This window comes from Globicephala melas, chromosome 5 (assembly GCF_963455315.2).
Source record: "Globicephala melas chromosome 5, mGloMel1.2, whole genome shotgun sequence".
NCBI classification, from domain to species: Eukaryota; Metazoa; Chordata; class Mammalia; order Artiodactyla; family Delphinidae; genus Globicephala; species Globicephala melas.
In genome coordinates, this window is record NC_083318.1 from 51,967,243 (window position 1) to 51,987,838 (window position 20,596).

At 44.4% G+C, this 20,596-nt stretch overlaps 1 protein-coding gene across 4 annotated transcripts in view; it reads right to left on the reverse strand.

Moving 5' to 3' along the window:
* SEL1L3 (SEL1L family member 3) overlaps positions 1-20,596 on the reverse strand; it is a 97,108-nt gene that overhangs the window by 16,916 nt on the left and 59,596 nt on the right. For all 4 annotated transcript variants that reach the window (XR_009563983.2, XR_009563982.2, XR_009563981.2 and 1 more), the window contains exons 13-17: positions 18,460-18,600; positions 14,725-14,787; positions 11,264-11,440; positions 8,762-8,889; positions 7,120-7,203 (exon numbers count right to left, since the gene is read on the reverse strand). Coding sequence is in view for 1 of the 4 variants with exons in the window: in XM_030832220.3 (XP_030688080.1) it covers positions 7,120-7,203; positions 8,762-8,889; positions 11,264-11,440; positions 14,725-14,787; positions 18,460-18,600 (593 nt within the window). In the remaining 3 variants the exon portion in view is untranslated. The remainder of the gene's footprint in view (positions 1-7,119; positions 7,204-8,761; positions 8,890-11,263; positions 11,441-14,724; positions 14,788-18,459; positions 18,601-20,596) is intronic.

The window sequence follows — 20,596 nt, forward strand, 5'->3', positions numbered from 1 at the left end:
AAATATTCGACACCACTGGTAATTGAATAATTGCGAGACAATGAGACCACTTTTCATTTGTTGAGACTGGCACCTGATTCATAATACAGATGACGGCAAGAGCTTGGGGGAAGATGGACCTATTCCTACAACCACTGTTAGTGGGAAGCCAATTAATGGGATAGTTAGAGGTGAGGACTCTTACGAATGTACATACCACCTGGCCCAACAGTTCTGCCTCATGAGGGTTTATTCTAAGAAAGAATCAGAAACATGTGCAAAGATTCTGGGGCAACAGAGGTCATGGCAGAGCTGTTTCTATGAATTGGGGGAAAAAAAGAAACAAATATCTGAAAATCAGTGACTAGTTCAATTAACCCATGGCTCAGCCACTTTCAGACGAGGCCCTTAAAAATGATGTTGAAGAAGAGTATTCAAAGATGTAGAAAAATGTCTATGCCAAAGTTTCCGCTGTGTAAAAAAACACAAAAAAACAAAAAAAAGGATAAAACACAGTGCAATTTCATTTTTGTAAAACAAAAATAAAACTGAATCCACACATGTACACACACACGCGAATACATATATGCAGGAAAAAAAAAATCTACCAAAATGCTAACGGTACTTATCTCTAGGTGGTGAGAAGGCAAGTGGTTTTTATTTTCTTTTTAATTCTCTGATTTCCTCCATTTTAACCATAAATTGTTGTTTCTAAAGCTTATTTTCATTTTCCGTAGCTAATATTAAGCGCTATTTCTTAATTTTAGCTCCATCTAGGAGACGGTTTAAGAAAGGGTGGGGGGAGGTTGGGTTGGGGGAATAAGTAAGCAGATCCAAACGTCATCTTTTCTACAAGGCTAAAGCATCTCCTGGCAGGCCATCCCGTGGGGACAGAGGGAGGTGACTGGGGGGTCAAATCAGGACAGGCAGACCTTCAATCAGACATACTGCAGGTCACGGCCATGTGGCTGCTGAGTGCGCTGTTTCCTGGCCTCCGAGATACCCAAGGCAGCCGACCAATTAGGCATGACTCATGCTAAAGAGACAAGGCTGGCTAAGCAGCTTCCCCTGCGAGGACAAGTCACATCAGAGAACCACAACTGCAAAGGCAACAACACAAAAGACCCCCAGACATTTTCTTACATAGCTTGCAAGTATCGTGTTTGGTGACAAGAAACCTCGGAGCAGACCCCAAATGGGGGAACTAAATTTGAGGGAAGTTCGGCAGAAAGACTCCATCCTTCTACAATTAGGTCCCGTTCCAAAGGTCTTATAATCTCAAACACTCAGGTTTGCCCCAGTGCCTCAGTTTCCCCCACTGGATGGATGAGGGAAGGAGATGGTGTAGACTTGCCGGCCCAAGGTCAGATATCAGGTCGGCTCTCTCTGCTGCCATAACTGGATGAAATGGGGTTCCTATAACTGCAATGTAATAAAATGAGGTTTTCTTAGATAGCAGTTGGGCAGACTGTTAGCATTTTGGAGTGGAGGACACAAGGTTGACACTTCCTGTAAGAACAGTCACTAGGATAAATTTTATAAAGACAATACCTTGCCTCTAAAGTTACTTGGAAGATGGGGGAGAGAAGGGAGGAACACATTTTATAGGAAGACTTCAATTGACCAATTATTGTATAAGCCGGGAGGAAATCTCACAGAATTCTCAAGTATTTCCTTTGAGGAAGCACTGAAATCACCAAAGAGATGTCTAAAAATATTGATGTCAATAGAAACACTGAACAGAAATCCACCTCTGCCTTCCGTCTTGCAGAAGCCGTCAGCAGAGGCCGTAGACTCCAAAACCACCACCATCTGTTTTCATATATTGAAGTGTGAACTCTAGGCAAGGGTCAGAACACTGAAGAACAGACTTTCTCACCTTAAGACTTCGGAGACATGACACTTCTGCAGAAACCCTATCTGCACTTAGCCTCCTAGCACTTTGCTCTTACTTGTGTCTCAACTGAGTCTGCCTGAAAATATTAATTACAGATATTTCTATCCTTATATTCATGGAATAAACATTTGCTCAGTATGGGCTCTGTGCAGGAGGACCAAAGCCACAAAACTGTACTGTTCTTCTGAGAATTTCCTCAAGGTTTAGGAAGCTACCAGAGGTCAGCTTTATTTCCGATGCACTGAAGTGAAATAGTCCCCAGTCAGTCATTCTGATGGGGGGTGGAGGGCTGGGCAGGGATGCAGAGAGGAGGGGATTTAGAGTAAAGGATGTGTGTAGGGGCACACTTGCTACCCTCCCACTTCAGACTCGGCACATCCATTTATAGAACTTTTATAACGATACTTCTTAATAATCAATCCTTTGGCTGCTTTCTGTGAATTGTGAATTTGAGTAACTCTGAGCAGTTTCTCAAACAATTCTATTGTTTTCTCTGGGTTCTTTTCTGCCAATGTCTAAAGCAGCCCAAACTGGAAGGATAAAAAAAGAATCCTGGGGTCTCAGTGGAATTTAGGACCCTGCTCTAAGGCAAAAAGATGAATCTCTTTCAAGTGGAATCTTGCATGCCTGCTTGTCTTGCCTCAAGCTTACTAGAATCTGGCTAACCTCCTGGGTTAATTAAGTATTTGGGGTATATTTAAGACCAAGGACAGTAAAACACTTAGCTCACAGATGAAACACAAAGAGGGGTAAGACAGAGAGAAATGAAACACGACAGGCGACCTCTCCTTATCGGACTTCTCCTGGTGTCCGAGGATAGCCTCGGGCATGATAACATTATCTTCAGTATTTTGCCTAAACAGCAAAATGCCCTTTTTTTTTCATTCACGCTCCTCTTTCAAACTATCCCACATAAATTTTGGAACAACACAGAAAAACACAAGCTCATCAAACTGACACATGTAATTTGAAAATAACGTCCAGAATAAATTCACTCACAGAAAATGAAAAAAGGGGATGGACTTGGGACATTGATGGATGACTTAGTTCTATTATAACAAAATAGATGGGACCCAAAAAATTCCACGTTGCGGTGTGAGGAAGCCAACGCTCATATATTTCCAATTTAACCCCTGAGGCATCTGGAGGCCCCGAGAGAAGGAAGAGAGAAAAGCACTTTTTCTCAAATATATTTTGACAAAGATAGTCCCACTATAATGGATACTAAGTGTTTCTTCCTGTTGATAGAAAATGGTCTCAAGTCCAGATTAAGACATATCTTTAACAATACTTAGCATCAGCATCAAAATTGGCAAGGATATGAAAAAACAGATATTTATATGCGGTTGATAGGACCATACATTGGTCAAATATTTTGGAAAACAGTTGGCATTATCTTGTAAAGTTGAACATATGGTTAGCCTGTGACCCCACTCCTAAGTTCATATTTTAGAGAAACTTTTCCTATTTGTGGCAGGATATGCATAAAAAATGTTCACGGCCACACTGTTCTTAAAAAAAGATGGGAAACAACCCAAATGCAAGTTATTATGAGAATTGGTAAATAAATTGTGGTATATGACAGCAGTGAAAAGGAATGACCTACAGGTACATGTATCAAAAGATATGAATCTCAGAAACATCAGGTGAAGTAAACAATAACAAAGAAAAGCAGTGAAGAATTATATGTAATAGGATTCTAATGATATGAAGCTCAGAAACAAGTCCAATCTATTGCTTAGATTTGCTATATCCATATATAGCAAAACTATAAAGAAAGCAAGGGGCGGAGCAACCATAAGATTCAGGACAATGGTTAGTTCTGGATATTGGCGCCACAGGTGGGTTTAATATGGGAGGAACATGCAGGGGGCTTCGACGGTTCATTTTCTTAAATAGGGTGGTAGGGCTATAGGTGTTCATTTTATTGTTCGTTTATGCTCTGGAACTTACATACATATCACCTACTATTTGGTATGTATCAATTACCGTGTGATAAAAGAAGGGAAAACAACTTACCTGGCTCAGGTCACAGCTCCAGCTCAAAAGCTCAGCTCCTTTAACCTGGATTCTGAACTAGCTCCCCCTTTCATGTTCTCCCTTCTCTTCACCATCATTCACAGAGGTTTGGTTAGGAATCTCGGAACCCAGCTCTGTCATGTCACTACCCTCTCCCAAAGCCATCAAGGGCTCCCCACTGCTCCAGAAGCTGAGTAAAAAGTATATGACCTGCTATTTAAAGTCCCATAATGCAGCACCTCTTTGGTCTTGTCATATCGCACTCCCTTTTACAAATTTTACCCTCAAGGTAAACTGGTGGCTTAAAAATTTCTAGACATACCCTGAATTTTCCTATTTCTTTGTTTTTGTTCCTGTGATTCCCTTCACTAGAAGTGTTGTTCTCTGCATGACTAAGTGGAAATTCCACCCATCCCCCAAGGCCATATCATCTGTTACCTCCGTTATAAAGGCTGACCTAAGTCCCCCAAACCAGGTAGCATCTTTCCTTCCTCCAAATCCCCGATGCTCTTTATATACTGCTCATGGCTCTGGAGTTACAGTTGTTCTGTCTATTTGCCTTAATTCATTCTCTCAGTAGTTTTTGAGTACTTTCCAGTTGCCATTAAGTGCTGGGCACTGGGATACACATCACAGGGCAATCAACAAGGAAACAGCCATCATGACCCATCCAAGGACAGAAGGGAGTAAGGAGTTAAGCAGGATTTCTGGGCAGAGGGAACAGCAAGTGCAAAGGCCCAGAGGTCAGAGAGAATATGAGGCATCTGAGAAACTGCAGGTAGTTTAGTACCAGGAAGAGATGAGGCAGCAGGCTTCCCCAGCCCTACTTGTGGCATCCCCTGCAGCTACGGCAAGGCACCCTGCCTTTAAATGTACCCACTAAAATCTGCTGAACTCAACCCAAACTCACCAACAGTGTAGACCACGTATAATCCTTAGCTCCCCCTCCCTCCAAATCAATCATGTGATGTGGCTGAATGTTCTAAGAAAGACAGCAGGCCATGAAATCTTAATTCCTCTTGACTTTCACAGCAAATTTTTAAATGCACTCCCTGAAGTGCTTTGTGATTTTAAATTCAAAAGTCGGCAAGAAGGATAAGCTATTAGCAGATACTCTCTTTGTGGGAAAGTGTCAGACATCTTGGGGTGTGTGTGTGTGTGTGTGTGTGTGTGTGTGTGTGTGTTGGGGGGTGTTTACAGATATGCTCTCCCTTTGGGAAAACCCCACATATAAACATTTTGATATCTGAATGCTTAGTTTCCCCTAAGAAGTTGTGGGGAGTAAAGGGTGGGAAATTTGGAGGATGAGAAGTAGAAACGGGCAAAAGTCAAATTTGGGAAAAGTTCAAATTTCATGAACTGAAGCTTACTTGGGAAACAAATAAAACAGCCCACAAACTGTAAGGTGTATCAATTGGAAAATGATCATTTCATTAAAAAATAGACCTACCATATGACCCAGCAATCCCACTACTGGGCATATACCCTGAGAAAACCAAAATTCAAAAAGAGTCATGTACCAAAATGTTCATTGCAGCTCTATTTACAATAGCACGGAGATGGAAACAACCTAAGTGCCCATCATCGGATGAATGGATAAAGAAGATGTGGCACATATATACAATGGAATATTACTCAGCCATAAAAAGAAACGAAATTGAGCTATTTGTAATGAGGTGGATAGACCTAGAGTCTGTCATACAGAGTGAAGTAAGTCAGAAAGAAAAAGACAAATACTGTATGCTAACACATATATATGGAATTTAAGAAGAAAAAAAAATGTCATGAAGAACCTAGGGGTAAGACAGGAATAAAGACACAGACCTACTGGAGAACGGACTTGAGGATATGGGGAGGGGGAAGGGTGAGCTGTGACAGGGCGAGAGAGAGTCATGGACATATACACACTAACAAACGTAAGGTAGATAGCTAGTGGGAAGCAGCCGCATAGCACAGGGAGATCAGCTCGGTGCTTTGTGACCGCCTGGAGGGGTGGGATAGGGAGGGTGGGAGGGAGGGAGACGCAAGCGGGAAGAGATATGGGAATATATGTATATATATAAGTGATTCATTTTGTTGTGAAGCTGAAACTAACATACCATTGTAAAGCAATTATACTCCAATAAAGATGTTAAAAAAAAAATTTCTTTCTGATTATGCAAAGTAAGGCCACAGATGATAAACTTTTAAAAGATGATAATAATAAACATTGTTATTCAGTGCTGTTTTCCCTGGGCTCATTTTCCCTGAATTTCCTAATTTGAGATTCTCATTCACTGAGGTGCTATCTGCTAATTACGTGGGCACCCATGGACCAGAGAAGAAAATGGCACTCTCTTGGACTTATATTTTAATTTTTGATTGAGGTTCGGATCCGAGTAGGATCAGTGATAGGTGTGCTCTAATGTCTTTGAAGCAGTGGACCGATGGGATATGTGCTGATTTGCATATCCTTTTTAGTTATTATGGAAATACCCAGATCATTTAGGCAATAAACGAGCCAAGAAAATATGGCCCAAGGAAAAGTAAGACAGAATTCGAGGGCTTACAGAAGAAAACAGAAAGACGGACTCAGGTAGAGCTTGGAGAAGTGTGCGCTTATTTGTAAAATCAAGTAACTGCAAATAGGGGGTATTTACAAGTCCTCATGTGCAGGGTCTCATCCCATTCAGCACAGGATGAAATTTGCTAACTCCATCAGAAGAAGCTTAGAAAGAGTGAGTCTGTTTGGCTGTGACACTGGAGGTCTGGTGAGTGACTTCCAGAAATCCTAGGGAAGATGCGATAAAATATCTACCGGAAGATGTAGCCTGAGCCCTAAACACACTGCTTTCGCTCCTTCCCACAAACAAGGTGGAAATCCTGGACTTTCTGTGGCCTGCCAGTGAGAGGCAGAGGGTCAGCTAGGATCCCCTGTGCTGTCTCCAGACTCTGAAAGCAAGAAGAGCAAGCTTGAAGGGAAGAGAAGTCAACGTATCCATGTGTCTCTCAATTTGATGAATACGGATGCTCCCTCTAGAGGACTAATTTTTGTGTATAATTAAACATGGAAATGCTGTGTTTTCTAATCAACAGCCAATCAGTCGGTGATACTCTGAATATCATTACCGGGAGGCTGTGATTTCCCTGCAAATTGCTTTTTCGGTTTCATTTTAAGACTCCATCTCATAAGACTACACTGACAGATTGAAAGGTAAGGACTGAGAAAGTTCAATCTAACTTACCACGAGCCCTCCAGGTAGGCGTTGAGGCCTTTGCGAATGACGTGGCCCAAGTAGCCATTTTTCTCGGCTACATGCTTTGTCCATCTGCAAAGGAAACAGAAGAGAACATATCCAAACTATGGCAAATTAAATAATTGCTTTTGACTTCGTATGATTTCAATAAATCCCACTTGGGGAATATTTTGCTTCTTAGAATTTTTATGGAGCAACAAACCAGAACTGAATGTTAAGAAGATAAAGAAAGATACATTTTGAGAGCCTTGCATTCAGTGCCGTTTCTAATGAATGCTTAGGAGTTATCATTTTGGGGAAAAAAAGATGTGAAAAGCACCTAATGAAAAATGTCTACTAACATGGAAAAACATAATCTTTATTAAGAGTTCTAAAAAAAAAAAAAAAAAGAGTTCTAGCAAGTTGATTTCAGAAGGACAGCTCTTCCTAAACAAAGACTCCAAAGAGAGACATTGCCAAAAAGATTAAATCAATAGAGTACCTGATGGGTGTAGACATACCGAGAGGAGATTTAGACATGGAAGGAGAATGTGGAGATCGAGTACATAGAAATGATAAATACACAGAGAGAGCTAAGCAGATAAATAACAATAAAAAATAATTATTATTCCATAGAAAACAAAAAGTTATGCAAGAAAGAAAGAGTAGTCATAGTATACTACATGGCTCAGCTATGAATAGTGTTAAATTGTCATAATAATGTAAACACCGATACCAATCCAACCAAACCAGTGATATATTTATGGGGAAGATGGGAGAGGGCAGGAAGCATGAGCATGCAGGGTAGCAATAGGTGGCAGAGTGAAAAAACTATATCTCTTTATCTTTCCCAGTGAGACATCATTAGACAAGGCCTATAAAGGGTATAACAAGAAATAGTGGTTTAAGCATGTTATTTAGACATAGAGGCAAATAAAAAAGAAATAATTAAAAGATGAAAAGTGATTTATTCCAGGGAGCAGGAAATGGAGTGTGTGGAAGGGAGGCAGAGATTTCCTGTTTTTTCTTGTCAAATTATTACCTTTTTTAATTAAATTTTTGTTTTTAATTTTTGTCTTTTCAAACGACTTGGCTTTTTATGCGCATGTGTAACTGATAAAAATAAAGATGAATTTTTTAAAATGCAAGAAAGGGCTTCCCTGGTGGCGCAGTGGTTAAGAATCCGCCTGCCAATGCAGGGGACACAGGTTCGAGAGCTGGTCAAGGAAGATCCCACATGCCGCGGAGCAACTAAGCCCGTGTGCCACAACTGCTGAGCCCACGTGCCACAACTACTGAAGCTCACCCGCTCTAGGGCCTGCATGCTGCAACTACTGAGCCCGCATGCCACAACTACGGAGCCCACGTGCCACAACTACTAAAGCCCGCACACCTAGAGCCCGTGCTCTGCAACAAGAGAAGCCACCGCAATGAGAAGCCCGCGCACCGCAACGAAGAGTAGCCCCCGCTTGCCGCAAATAGAGAAAGCCCGTGCGCAGCAATGAAAACACAGCGCAGCCTAAAATTAAAAAAAAAAAAATTTTTAATGTGGAAAAAAAGAATAAAAGAAAACTCTATTTTCTCAGGCATGGTGAATATAGTATTGAATATATGGCTTTCCCTTCATACGCAATATCTGGCAGGTTCTTACACAACAGCCTTCTCGGGATCTCGAGGGAATGTCTCCAGGTTGCCTGTGATATAGTAGAGAGAACACCACAAGGTTCCTTCTATGTGTCCGCCTTGTGCAGCCTTATGGAAATATTCACCAGCTAATGTCTGTAAAGAGATGAGCAAACGTCAGTCTCGTTAGTGAGAAGTCCTCCTGGGCTGGTTTCATCAGAACTAAGGTCCTGAGGCACTTAATGCCTGATATCATCACAGGTTTATAACTTCTAACATCTTTAAGAAAACCAAGTCAAGTTCCAGGAAGACAGCCAATCACAGAAGCTGGCCTCTCTACATGATAACCTTGACTGTAGCTATTCTGTTAAGTTTACCCAATAAATAAGATAACAAGACACTACGAATATCATTATCACCTTATCAGATCCTCACATAACCCCTGCCAGCCAGACAGAAGACAGCATCAAAAGTCGCACCAGGTGAAACTTCAGGCATTTGCTTCCCTAACCTTGCTTAATACCTTTTTTCAAACTCAGACACAAAAACTTCATTTCCAGTAGGAAGGTGAGAATTAGAATATGACAATAAAAAACCCATTCTGGCAGATGTGTGGGAGAACTAAAAGACATTTGCAATGCATAAAATACACAGCTTCCTAGGAGTCAGACAGAGGCGGAGGGAGAAACGAAAACGAACACTTAGACGGGTATACATTCCACTGATTACTATTATTATTCCCAGGCAGTTAACTGCCATTTTTAAGTATGGGCTTTGGAGTCAGACAGACCTGGGTTCAAATCCCAGCTCTGCTCCTTACTAGCTGCGTGACCTTGGGCATGTTAGTTAATCTCTCCAACTAAGAGAATAACTCAATTTCTGCAACTGAAAAATGTGGCTTCTGACAGTAGCTAGCATGAAAGTATGGTGTGAGGATTAAATGAGATAACGTGTGTTCGAGGCTTGGCATGGCGCGTCACAAAAAATAATTTTTTTCTGATGCCCGACCCCCAACTCTGATGCTGATGCTTGCCCATCCCATTAAATGCTACCTTTTCTTCCAATCTCAATAAATGCCAAACACTCAGGGGTCATCCTGACTCCTCTCCCTGCCTCACATCTCACGTCCAATCATCGTCAAGTCCTAATGCCTTGACCTTCAAAATATACCCAGAATCTAGTCACATCTCAGTGCCTCTTCTGATACTGCCCATCCTTTCTCACTTGGATTCAATGCATTAACCCCCTTGCTCTTGCTCTTGTCTCCTCCAAGCCCAGTCTCCACCAGGATCCAGGAGGAACCTGTTAAAACACAGCGTCTCCCCGCCCTGTTCAGAGCTGTCCCATCTTGCTCAGCGTAGCTGCCTCCTTGACGTGATTTTCCACCTCCTCGCACCTTCCTTGCTCTCTGGTCCTGCCAGTTCAGCCTCCCTGCTATTCGTCAAGCACACCAAACCTGCTTTCTTCTCTGGGCTTTTGCCCTGGCTGTTCCCTCTTTCTGGGATGTTCTCCCAGACATTCACAAGACTCCTTTAGGAGTTTGTACACTGTCACATTATCAGAGAGACCTTCTCTGATCTCCCTTATAAAATAGCATCCCCCAATCTCTAGCCTCTCGGTCCTCCTTATCCTACTTTATTTCTCCCTGTAACACTCACTTATCCCACCTGCCCTCATACTATATGTTTGTTTATTATCTTTCTGCTCCACTGCAATGTAAACTTCCCCAAAGCAGGGACTGTTTTGTCTGCTGCTGTATCCCCACTGCCTGGAAGAGTGCCTGGCATAGGGTGGGCATTCAATTAATTTGTTGAATGTACTGGTACTCAGATTATTATTACCATCATCAATATTATTATTAATAACAAGGGGTTTCCATTTCACATGGGGACCAGGTCTTGACGCCACTTAAGTGTATGACTCTAAGTTATGAAACCTTTCAGAGCCTCGGTTGCTAACTCTGTTAAATGGATGTAATAACAGTAACTATCCCAGAGGGTAGTTAGGATGACATGGGATGGCACACAGAAAGTGTCTGTGAGTGTCTGACCTAGAGGAAGTGTTCGGCAAACATTTAAGATTGTTACTGTTATTTACATTATTATTAAATCTGGTCTCATACCAGGCAACCCTATTTGGACCCAGCTTTCTTTGCTTCCAGTAAGATCAGTCATCAATCTCCGCACCATCTCTCTCTCATTGTCACCTTGCATCATCTCCCTCTCCTCTCCCCAGCTTAGGCTTCCTCCTCCATGAAGCCTTCCTGACTGCTTTGGCCTTCACTATTTCCCCTTTCCAGAACAGTTTGGGTCACAGCAATTAGCACACACTTGGCGTTGGGCTAATGCCAGCCTTTGCTCTTCACCATCTTGTCTTCCTAACTGGGCACTTGAGTTCCTCAAGATCACGGTCTGCGTCTTGGGTGGTGTCTGCACCACCCATGGGGCCTTGTCTGGGCTGGGCATACAGTACACCTGCTTCATGACTAAGTGACTGACCAGCTGCACAGCTGGTCTCAAGTCTTACTCACTTGATTCCTTCCAGGAACTCCTGGGAAAATGCCATCCAAGTACAGGACTCCAAGATTGTATGATGCATCTGGGTTCCCCATTTCTTCTGCTTTTAACCAGTACTTAGCCGCTTTGGCATAATTTTTCTTGAATTTGTGGTAATACCATCCCAGGCCATTGACTGCCTGATGCAATCCCTGGATTTTAGAACAACAAGAAAGGAATTCCTTTTTTTTTAAAACAAAAACAAAAAAACCCCAAACCCAGAGAGAATCAACTGTTATGAAAGCATTCTGCCTGAGTCTGAGAAAAACCTTTCCTGCCTCTTTTCTGGGGGCAGATGGCATTAAAGAAAAGCTAAGTGTTGGAAAACATGAGGCTGCCTCAGCGTCTTCCCAGGAGGATTTCACCCGGCTGCTGCTGGGATTTCTGCCTTCCAGCTCAGCAGTGATGCTGGCCCCCAAATCATCTCGCAGCCCCTATGGGCTCTTACGCAATGCCCTCGTCTACAGAAGGCCTCTTACTGTCCTGCAGTATCAACAACGCCCTTGAAATTCATGACCACTCAACTGTGACAGGAGGCCAGAAACCCGCCCTGGCTGGGATGATTTCTAGGTGACCTGCCTGCCTATCTTTTGATTACTCTGCCCTGAACACCAACAAACCCTCTGTGGGAAGCAGCCGCAATGGCCTACTTGTAAAGCACAGGTGCTGTGGGACTGCTTGGCATCCCAGCTCCGACAGGTAGGGTCTGGTTGTGGCTGAGGCAGAGGGGAGGGGGGTGGTCTCAGAACTGTGTCTAAATTGGGACGGTGCCACAGAAGGCCTGGTTCATGTGAGTCTAGTCTTAGGCCTCCTTGTTCTTGCTTATTCATGCTCTCAGGGGCCTGCCTCTGCTCTTCCCAGATGCTCCCACCTGCTCCAGCCTGGTTGTTAAAGGCTCAGGAGCCCTGCAGGGGTGTAAGTGTGCAAACCTGGGCATTCGGTGCTCCCATTCCTCCTTTCCTACCAGATCCACAAGACCATGGACAAGCAGGGGAGAAAAGGACTGGAGAAGCAAACAGTGAGTGCCCTTGCATCTGTGAGACAGGTTAAGTTAGGGTCCAAGTGTGGAACCAAATCTCTTTTGCCTGCCCTTTCAGAAGTGAAGGACAGGTATCCCTCAGTAATGGATGCCAAGATACCAGCCTGCAGCCTTTTCAGTCTGCAACGACTCCTGAAATGCTCTACCTCCTACTTTTCACGTTGGACTCCAGGTGCCAGGAAGACCAGAAGAAAGAAACTGACAAGGCCCATTAGAACAGATGCTCCATGAGGGCAGGGATCTTTGTTTTGTGTTCCAAGCACCTATGTTAGTACTTGGCGTAGAGTAAGTGCTCAATAAATACTTGACAAACGAATGAAAGCCATCCTTTGAACGCTGATGACACACAAAACAGAATCCAAATCCTACACCCTGAGGATCAAGAGTAGGGTTCAGGGCTTCCCTGGTGGCGCAGTGGTTGGGAGTCCGCCTGCCGATGCAGGGGATGCGGGTTCATGCCCCGGTCCCGGAGGATCCCACGTGCCGTGGAGCGGCTGGGCCCGTGAGCCATGGCCGCTGGGCCTGCGCGTCCGGAGCCTGTGCTCTGCAGCGGGAGAGGCCACAACAGTGAGAGGCCCGCGTACCGCAAAAAAAAAAAAAAAAAGAGTAGGGTTCAGATTCGTAGACCCTCAAGACAGTCAACACTTGGGATGGTGTCAGTGCCAAGGATCAGTTATAGAGGCATTCTTCTTGAGCTTTGCACGGTACCCGATGCAAGGCAGCCTCCTGAGAATTTGCAGGATGAGTGCATTTCCATGAAGTAATAGACCACGTCATGTATAGTGGCAAGAACCAGCTTTGGGATAAGCTTATGGAATACATATCAAAATGGCTTGTGCAATGCTCACCTCCAGACACACAGGTTTATTCAAAGGTACCTGTCATCACTCAAAACATTCCCAGAATGTCCTTTAGACATTGTATTTGGACCCAGATCAGGAGTCCTACAAGACATCTTGTTTTATTTCTTAATGCTCACACCTTATTCCGGACATTTCCAGCTGTATCCAAGTGACTTTTAGCTAATTCCAAAAATCAAACTCTGTGCTTCACCACAGTGCCTGACAAAGAGGAAGGGCTTAGTAACTCCCTGCAGAATGAATGGGTGAGAATCATGTAACACTTTTAAGAATGCGAGTACTCCAGACCGTAAAACTGCATTTCCTCCAATATTCATCTCAGCTCTGCCAAAACTACATTCAGAATGCAGCACCTTAGACAACAATTCACCAAGAGCATGCTAAAGAGATGCAAATTTCACACCTGCCAGGAAGCCCCATTACTTCCCCATTTTAGGATGCTCTGGGACCATGCCCTCAATGACCACCATTAAGCTGCTTTTCTATTTCTGCCCTATAGTCTGTGTCAGGGTCAGGAGCTGGCGTGCGCTTCAATGGTTCCCTTCTCCTGGGTCATGTGTCCTCTAGAAACCACACAGGTGGAGAAAAAGCCTCTTGGCATTCTTAACTCCATGCTCCAACTTCCTGTTCTACAGGAAGACACTACAAAAAAGACACTCTGAGCTCCCTAAAGAAAGGGAATTGAGGAAGAAACATCGGCATGGTTACTTCAGGAGTCTTTGTTGATAGGGCAAATATTATCAGCCTCGGGGAGGGAGGCACATTCAGGAACCTGAAGGGCTATAAAGGGCCCTGTCAAGGTTGTAAAATTACAAGGTTGTAAAATTACAACGGTTTCTACCAATCCGTTTATCTGCAAATCTGTATGCAAGCACATGTGAGTGTGCACGTGTGGATGTGCATGCATTGGGGGATTGCACGCAGGGATACGTATGCATGCATGCCTGTGTGCATGCGTGTGCGTGCGTGTGTATGTGTGTCCCCCTCACAGGTGATATCATAACCTCCACTCTGTAGTGCAATATTTAAACTAGTTGGCTTGAGGATAACTTTGAAGAGTAAATAGTGACAAAAGGAAAATAATTCCTAAACTCGGCAATAAACTTGGTAAACAGCCCCTTTGTTAAAGCACGGAGAAGCCAATGAGCATTGGACACAACAGGGTTAACCTTAGAGGATTCAGGCTTTAGGTTTTCCTAATTCAATGGCATTTATACCCATTCAATTTCAAAGAGCCCCCCTGCTGCTGCCTATTATTAGGGCAGCCCTTGATTATAATTTTAGCCTTCAAACAAAATCAGTCTGAATTCTATGACTGGAAAGTGAGTTCAGCTTTCGAATTTTGCCGTCCTCATTGTGCAGGTTTCTGTATATGTTGTAGCTCAAAAATGACTAATCACTGCAAGGTCAGCGACCCCTCCTTCCCCACTGCATTTCTACCTTCTTCAGAAGGCTGGCCATTCACTCTCCTCGACTTGTAAGAGCATGGGTGTGTGTGGCGGAAATGTTTCCCTCTGACAATAGGCACAAGTGTTACCTTGGAAGCTGCTTTCTTCATCAGCTCTAAGGCAAGCCGTCTGTTCTTTTTTACTCCTTGACCCTAAACAATGATAAACAGCAATGATCACGAAGAAAATAAACGCAGAGTTGCATGCAAAGCCATCACACCAATCTGTCAGTGTTCAATAGAAGATACTAAAGCCCAAGCCTTCTCAGTTAAAAGTCTAATCTTGAAGATTTCTATATACAGAGCTGTTACATCATCATCATCATCATTATTTTGCATATATGTGTAGAAGAGAGGCAATAAACCTCACCCTCCCAGCTTAGCATCCATAAAAATTCCCCACTGATGGTCCAGCGAATCACTTTCCCGTCAATCCGCAGGTGCTGTTGGGAGAAGCCATGAATAAGGTTAAATGAGTCTGGTCATCCTGGTTGTGTTTCTCTGGGGATTGCCTAATATGCGAGCAGACAGAGCACTTTATCTATGTCGGACAGTCAAGAGTTATTAGGCTGTCATTTGCAACCTTCCAGCGTCCTCGTGGGAGTCCCCAAGGTGAAGCACTGTGGCTTCAGAAACAGCTCGAGAGCCAGTGGTGAGGGAGACAGGACCCCTTAGAATCTGTTCCCTCAGACGCTGCCAAACTGACAAGCTTCCTCCAGCAAAATCAAGTTTTTCCAGCAGAGGTGGTTTGTGCATCACAGAGAGAGAGAGATGGGGCTTTGGAGTCCTTGTTACAAGAGCAGAACTCCGTGGGACCATGCTGGGGTGTGTCTGCAGGACCACGTGGGAAAATGGTGGGTCTGAGGGTGGAGCGGGGGCGGGGGGTGGGTCCCTGAGGGCTCTCTCAACATAGCCCTGACCATGCACATGGCAGGTGAGAGGAGCCGGATGAAAACCCTGATGCTTCCAAGCTCACTTAGAGTCTGTTATTGACCTACACAGCCCATGGAGTCCTCCTGGTCTCAGACTCAGCGCTTGACAGGGTCACATGTGATATAATGTTAGAGGGCTTTGCAATGAATACAGCTATTAACTCTATTTAAATTCTTAGCTCTACAGTAAATGAAGAGAGCGCTAGCAAATGTTCCTGTGTTAATTAACGTGGGCCAAGAACTCTCCTGCCATATCAAATCCTCCCAACCCCAGCCGGGGTGCTGCTATCATTCTCACCAGAGAAACTTGCCCAGAATCACACAGTGAGCAAGGAGTAGAGGCAGGATTTGAATCCAGGCTCCAGAGTCCAAGTTTATAACTGCCATGCTGTATTTTCTCCTATATATTTTAATTCCCATGCTGAGAAAGTATAATGATCCGTAACCTCCTTACAGGATACAGAAAACATGCTGCAGAATCTGTCTTTGTAGTTTTCCAGGACCCAAAATAAAACTGTGAACCCAAATAAAGGTTAAATTACATACAATGAGTTTCTACTCGATTTTAACGTACCTATTTCATAAAACCGATGAGCTGAAGCAAAGTGGAAGATGAAAATATTTTTCAGAAGTGCACCATTACTTCGTTTAATTAGAGAGGGAGAGGAAAGACAAAAGGACATGAAGGCTGTTTGTAGTAACTGGATGGAAGCAATGAGACAAGCTTTTTGAATCTCGGGGAAAGCAACAGAACGACCAGGATGACGAAATGTCCGAACCTGGTTGCACTCAAAGTTTTTCTCCAACTTCTTTGTTTTCAAGGAGTAAAACTGGGGCCCAGAGGGGTTGACTTACCCCAAACCTCACAGTTAGATCTGCAACCAGAACTCAGATACTCTGAGTTCTAGGCCAGGGATTTTCCAGTGTAATTATATGATGAGAAGTGGGGTGAGTTCTTGCACAAAGACTATATACTATGCACAAGTCTGAGTAGTACTGGAAGTTGTAAAGTGAGAGAAGTGTAAAGTCGTGATGCACAGCAAGTGCTCGATAACTTCATCCACTGAATGAATCCATGGAGGACAGATGCTGCAGTGAAAGCCCAAGCTCCATCCTCATGTGGGTGTGAAATGGGATGTAACTGACCGTCTTGGACAAGCTATAGCTGTCATCGTGGCGCCATCTTTGAATACAATGAGCCGGATGTCCACACGAGACAACAAGCCGAGAGCACAGTGCTGTTCTTCATGTTTGGAAAGTTCATTTTTTTGTATGGGTTTTTTTTACATTGAAAGTACTTAAAGACACCTTTGGCCAGAGGTAAAAATCTGCCTTGAGATGTAGATAAAGGGCTTCCTTCCTCCCACTCAGAGATAACTTAGAATGCAGGAAAACCAAAAAAGCTTTAAGGTTTGGGAAATCAGACCCTGAAGAAACATCCCGTCACCTCCCGTATCATTTATTTATGTCTTTCGCTTTCCCTCTAGATTTCAAGCTCCTGATGGGCAGAAGTAATGTCTGAGTCGTGCCTTTTCTTGTCTGTACTTTGGGCAGTGGCCAGCCCCAATTATGGTGGACTGGTGCCTCTCCTCTGTGCCTGTCTCAGTCTTCTGTCTTGCCCACGAGTATCTGAGACCCCTGAGGTCAGGGATGAGGTTCATGCAACCATATGTCCCTCCATCTAGCACAGAGTCTGGTATTTTGTCAGCCCAGAGTGGGTGTTTATTATATAAATATACGAATGCATTGGCATATAGCTAAGAGTCAAACCATTTCTATGTTGATTTAACGACTACAAAGAAAAAGTCTGGGCTCTAAACTTGGAAACCGTAACAACCAATAGGTTTTAAGACTTGCAGGGCCAGAAAGGTAGCAAGAGTCATGGTTGTGAATCGGCGAGCGGCCACAGCTGTGGTTCTGGAGATGAGCCCAGCCACGTGCATCCACGTCCTTGTTTGAAGACACTCGCTCTTTGTGGGCAGCTGCCTCCTTTGGGTCTGGACATAGGGACCAAGGGTTTCCTTACTAGAGTCAACAGCTCTTCCAAGATGGGTGAATTGATGTCTCTGCATTCAGGGGTGAAGAGCATCCCAGTCCCAGGTCTGAAACACACCAGTTGTTCAACCTTGGGCAAGTTACAAACCCTTTCTGAGCCTCTGTCACCACACATATAAACAGCTATCATAATACACCGTGATACCTACCTCGCAAAGTTGTCTCGAGGATTGAATGTGTTAATACATGTACATCAGGTAATAAGCACTGCATCAATCAATGTGAAATATTATTATTCCGTAAAGCATTTTACAGTTCTTGGAGCCCCTTCCTTAGGTTATTTCACTCCATCTGTGGTCATTACCAGTGTCTCATGAGATCGGATAAGTCCAAGGAGGCAGCTAATCGTTGCAGAGGAGAGATTTGAACTCCATCCTCTATCTCCTGGGCTAATGCTCTTCCCATCCGTCCCACTGCTCTCCTGTTGGCTTAAAACCAAGATCTTTGTATCGATCAACGGGACTGTTGGGATCCAGCCCAAACACGCACTTGGTCTTAGCTATAATTCAATGATAACTCTGCCTGATAGAGAACTTGCAGCACCTTTGGGGCTGCTGGCCGTGTACCAATCTGTAAAATATGGGTGCCTCCTCCAGAATGCCAGTTCTTGCAAAAGCAGAGAGAATCCAGGCGTCAAACCTGAGACAAATGATTAAAAACGAGACCAGGGAACTGCGTGTGACTTTGCCTTTTCAGCAAATACCCCTTTCCATCCAGACGGACAGAAGCATGTCCTAAGGTTCTTCAGTTACAGGCTCCCTGATTGCATGCCTACAGGAAACCACTTGGGAAGTCTATAGAAATTGTGCAATTGCAGCACAAATTGAGTGATTCTTACCTTAAATAACACGATGGCATAGTCGTATATTAACGCGGGGTCCTCAGTCTCCAGGGCGCCCTTGGCGTACCACTCAACAGCCGCTTCCGGGTTCTTGGCCACGCCTTGCTGGCCCCAGAACAGCATCTGGGCCAACCGTTGCTTCAAGACAATAGCAATTTAGAATAATGACTTTCCTGTGTTATGCTTAACAAACAAGACTTTAAAAGGGGGGGAAGGCAAACCTAGTTTAAAAGGTTTTTATATTGAGAAACAAGATTTAAGTAGACACATGTTATCTTCCTCCTGGGGACAAGAGCCCTGAAGATGAACTGGTGTAAATACAAGTCATTAACACAAGTTGGAAATTGTGCGTGTGTGTGTGGACAGGGGGTGTGTGTGTGTGGGGTGTGTGTGTGTGTATGTGGGTGGGGTGTGTGTGGGGGGGTGGCGGTGGGGGTGTGTGGGGTGTGTATGTATGTGCGTGTGGGGTGTGTGTGTTTATGTGGGTGGGATGTGTGTATTGTGTGTGTGTATATGTGTGTGGGGTGTACGTGTGTGTGTGCCTGTATATGTGGGTGGTGTGTGTGTGTGTGTGTGTGTGTGTATGTTTGTGGTGTGTGTGTGTGTGTGTGTGTGTTTGTCTGTGAAGGACTCTATTGGGCCCAGGCCAGAGCTGATGGATCAACCACACTGTTTCCTCTCGTGAAATGCCCTCTCCTTGGGAGGTACTGTGCGTCCTCTCGGCCCAGTGACCAGCATGGAGGCCCGTGCACATCCATATCAGGGCATCTCCCTACAGCACTATCCCAGCATCTGTCTACATGGCTGGCTCCACCATTAGACTCAGTCGAAGCTGGGGGTCTTTGGGGGTAGGGATCTCAAGACGTTATTTGTCTGCCCTTGTGCCCCCAGCTCCCACCCAGCAGAACTCAACAGAAACTCATAGAAGCAACGCAACAAAGATTTGCTGAATGAAGGAGGGAAGAAGGGTCTTTGTTAGGAATGTTCACGCAAGCTCTGGAGCACCCATGAAATCTGGCAGCCGCATTTCCTGAACTATGCACTGGAATTCCTTCCTGGACTAGAAAGACTGCAGGCTGGGACAGAGCCCAAGACAGAGCCACAGGCAACACTGTTATCATTCTGGCTCCTTGTGGGCCTTGATTTTCTTTCCTTCTTTCTACTTCTCCTCTCATCTCCTTCTCTTCCATCCTCCACCCCCCAAAAGAAAACCTTACAACTTCCAGGAGCGCATCTTCTGAGATGCTAGGAAGACCTCTAAGGAGGGGTGGGAGACCCGTTACTACAGGGTCTCTGAAGTGTTTGCTTGTCAATGCGTTCTTTGGTTTTCTTTCTCTTTCCCATCTCTGGTCTTCTGCCTGCTTAGCAGACCCAGAGCAGAGACTCTTCCTGACACTGTGCTCACTGGGAACACAAAGCAAAAGCTAAATCCATCCTTAGGGAAGGAGGTTTCCTTCCTCCAGTGCAATCAGCCTTAGCTGGCTCCCATAAGGACTTTTCTTCATAGTGAAATCAGGGCAAGAAGTAGATGGGGTGGGGGGGGGGTCCTCCCAGCCCTCTGCCCTTTCTTGTACCTCTTACAGGTCTATCCAAAAGACAAAACATGTTCAAGAGACAAGGTCGATCCTTTTGGTCTTACACGCAACACAAATTTTCTATTATTCGCCCAGCTGATTTTGTGGCCTTCTTCTTGACGCCCACCGAATCTCTCCTGCACTCCAAGATGCTTCTTTTTCTTTCTATCTGATGCACTAAAATGTCTGATGGTAACTGATCATAAATATTGTGGCTCTCTCTCCTCTGGGTCCGGTTGGACTACATTTCCGGCTCACTCAGGTCAAGAGTGACCAGCTGACTTCCTTTGGCTGATGAAATGTGAGAAATGACGCGTGCCCCTTCTGAGCAGAAGCGATAAGACTCGGCCTGTGACGTGTCGCGGCGTCATCCTGCGGCAATGGCTTTGGAAGCACGTTTTGGTGAAGCCTCTGTTAGCTTGGGCTCCTAGGGGACTATAAGAGCAGAGCCCACGCCACCCCCATTGGACATGTAGTGAGAACAACAATACACTGGTGTTGTGTTAAGCCACTAGGTTTGGGATAATTCATTATCATGGTGTAACCTGGTCTGTCGTGGC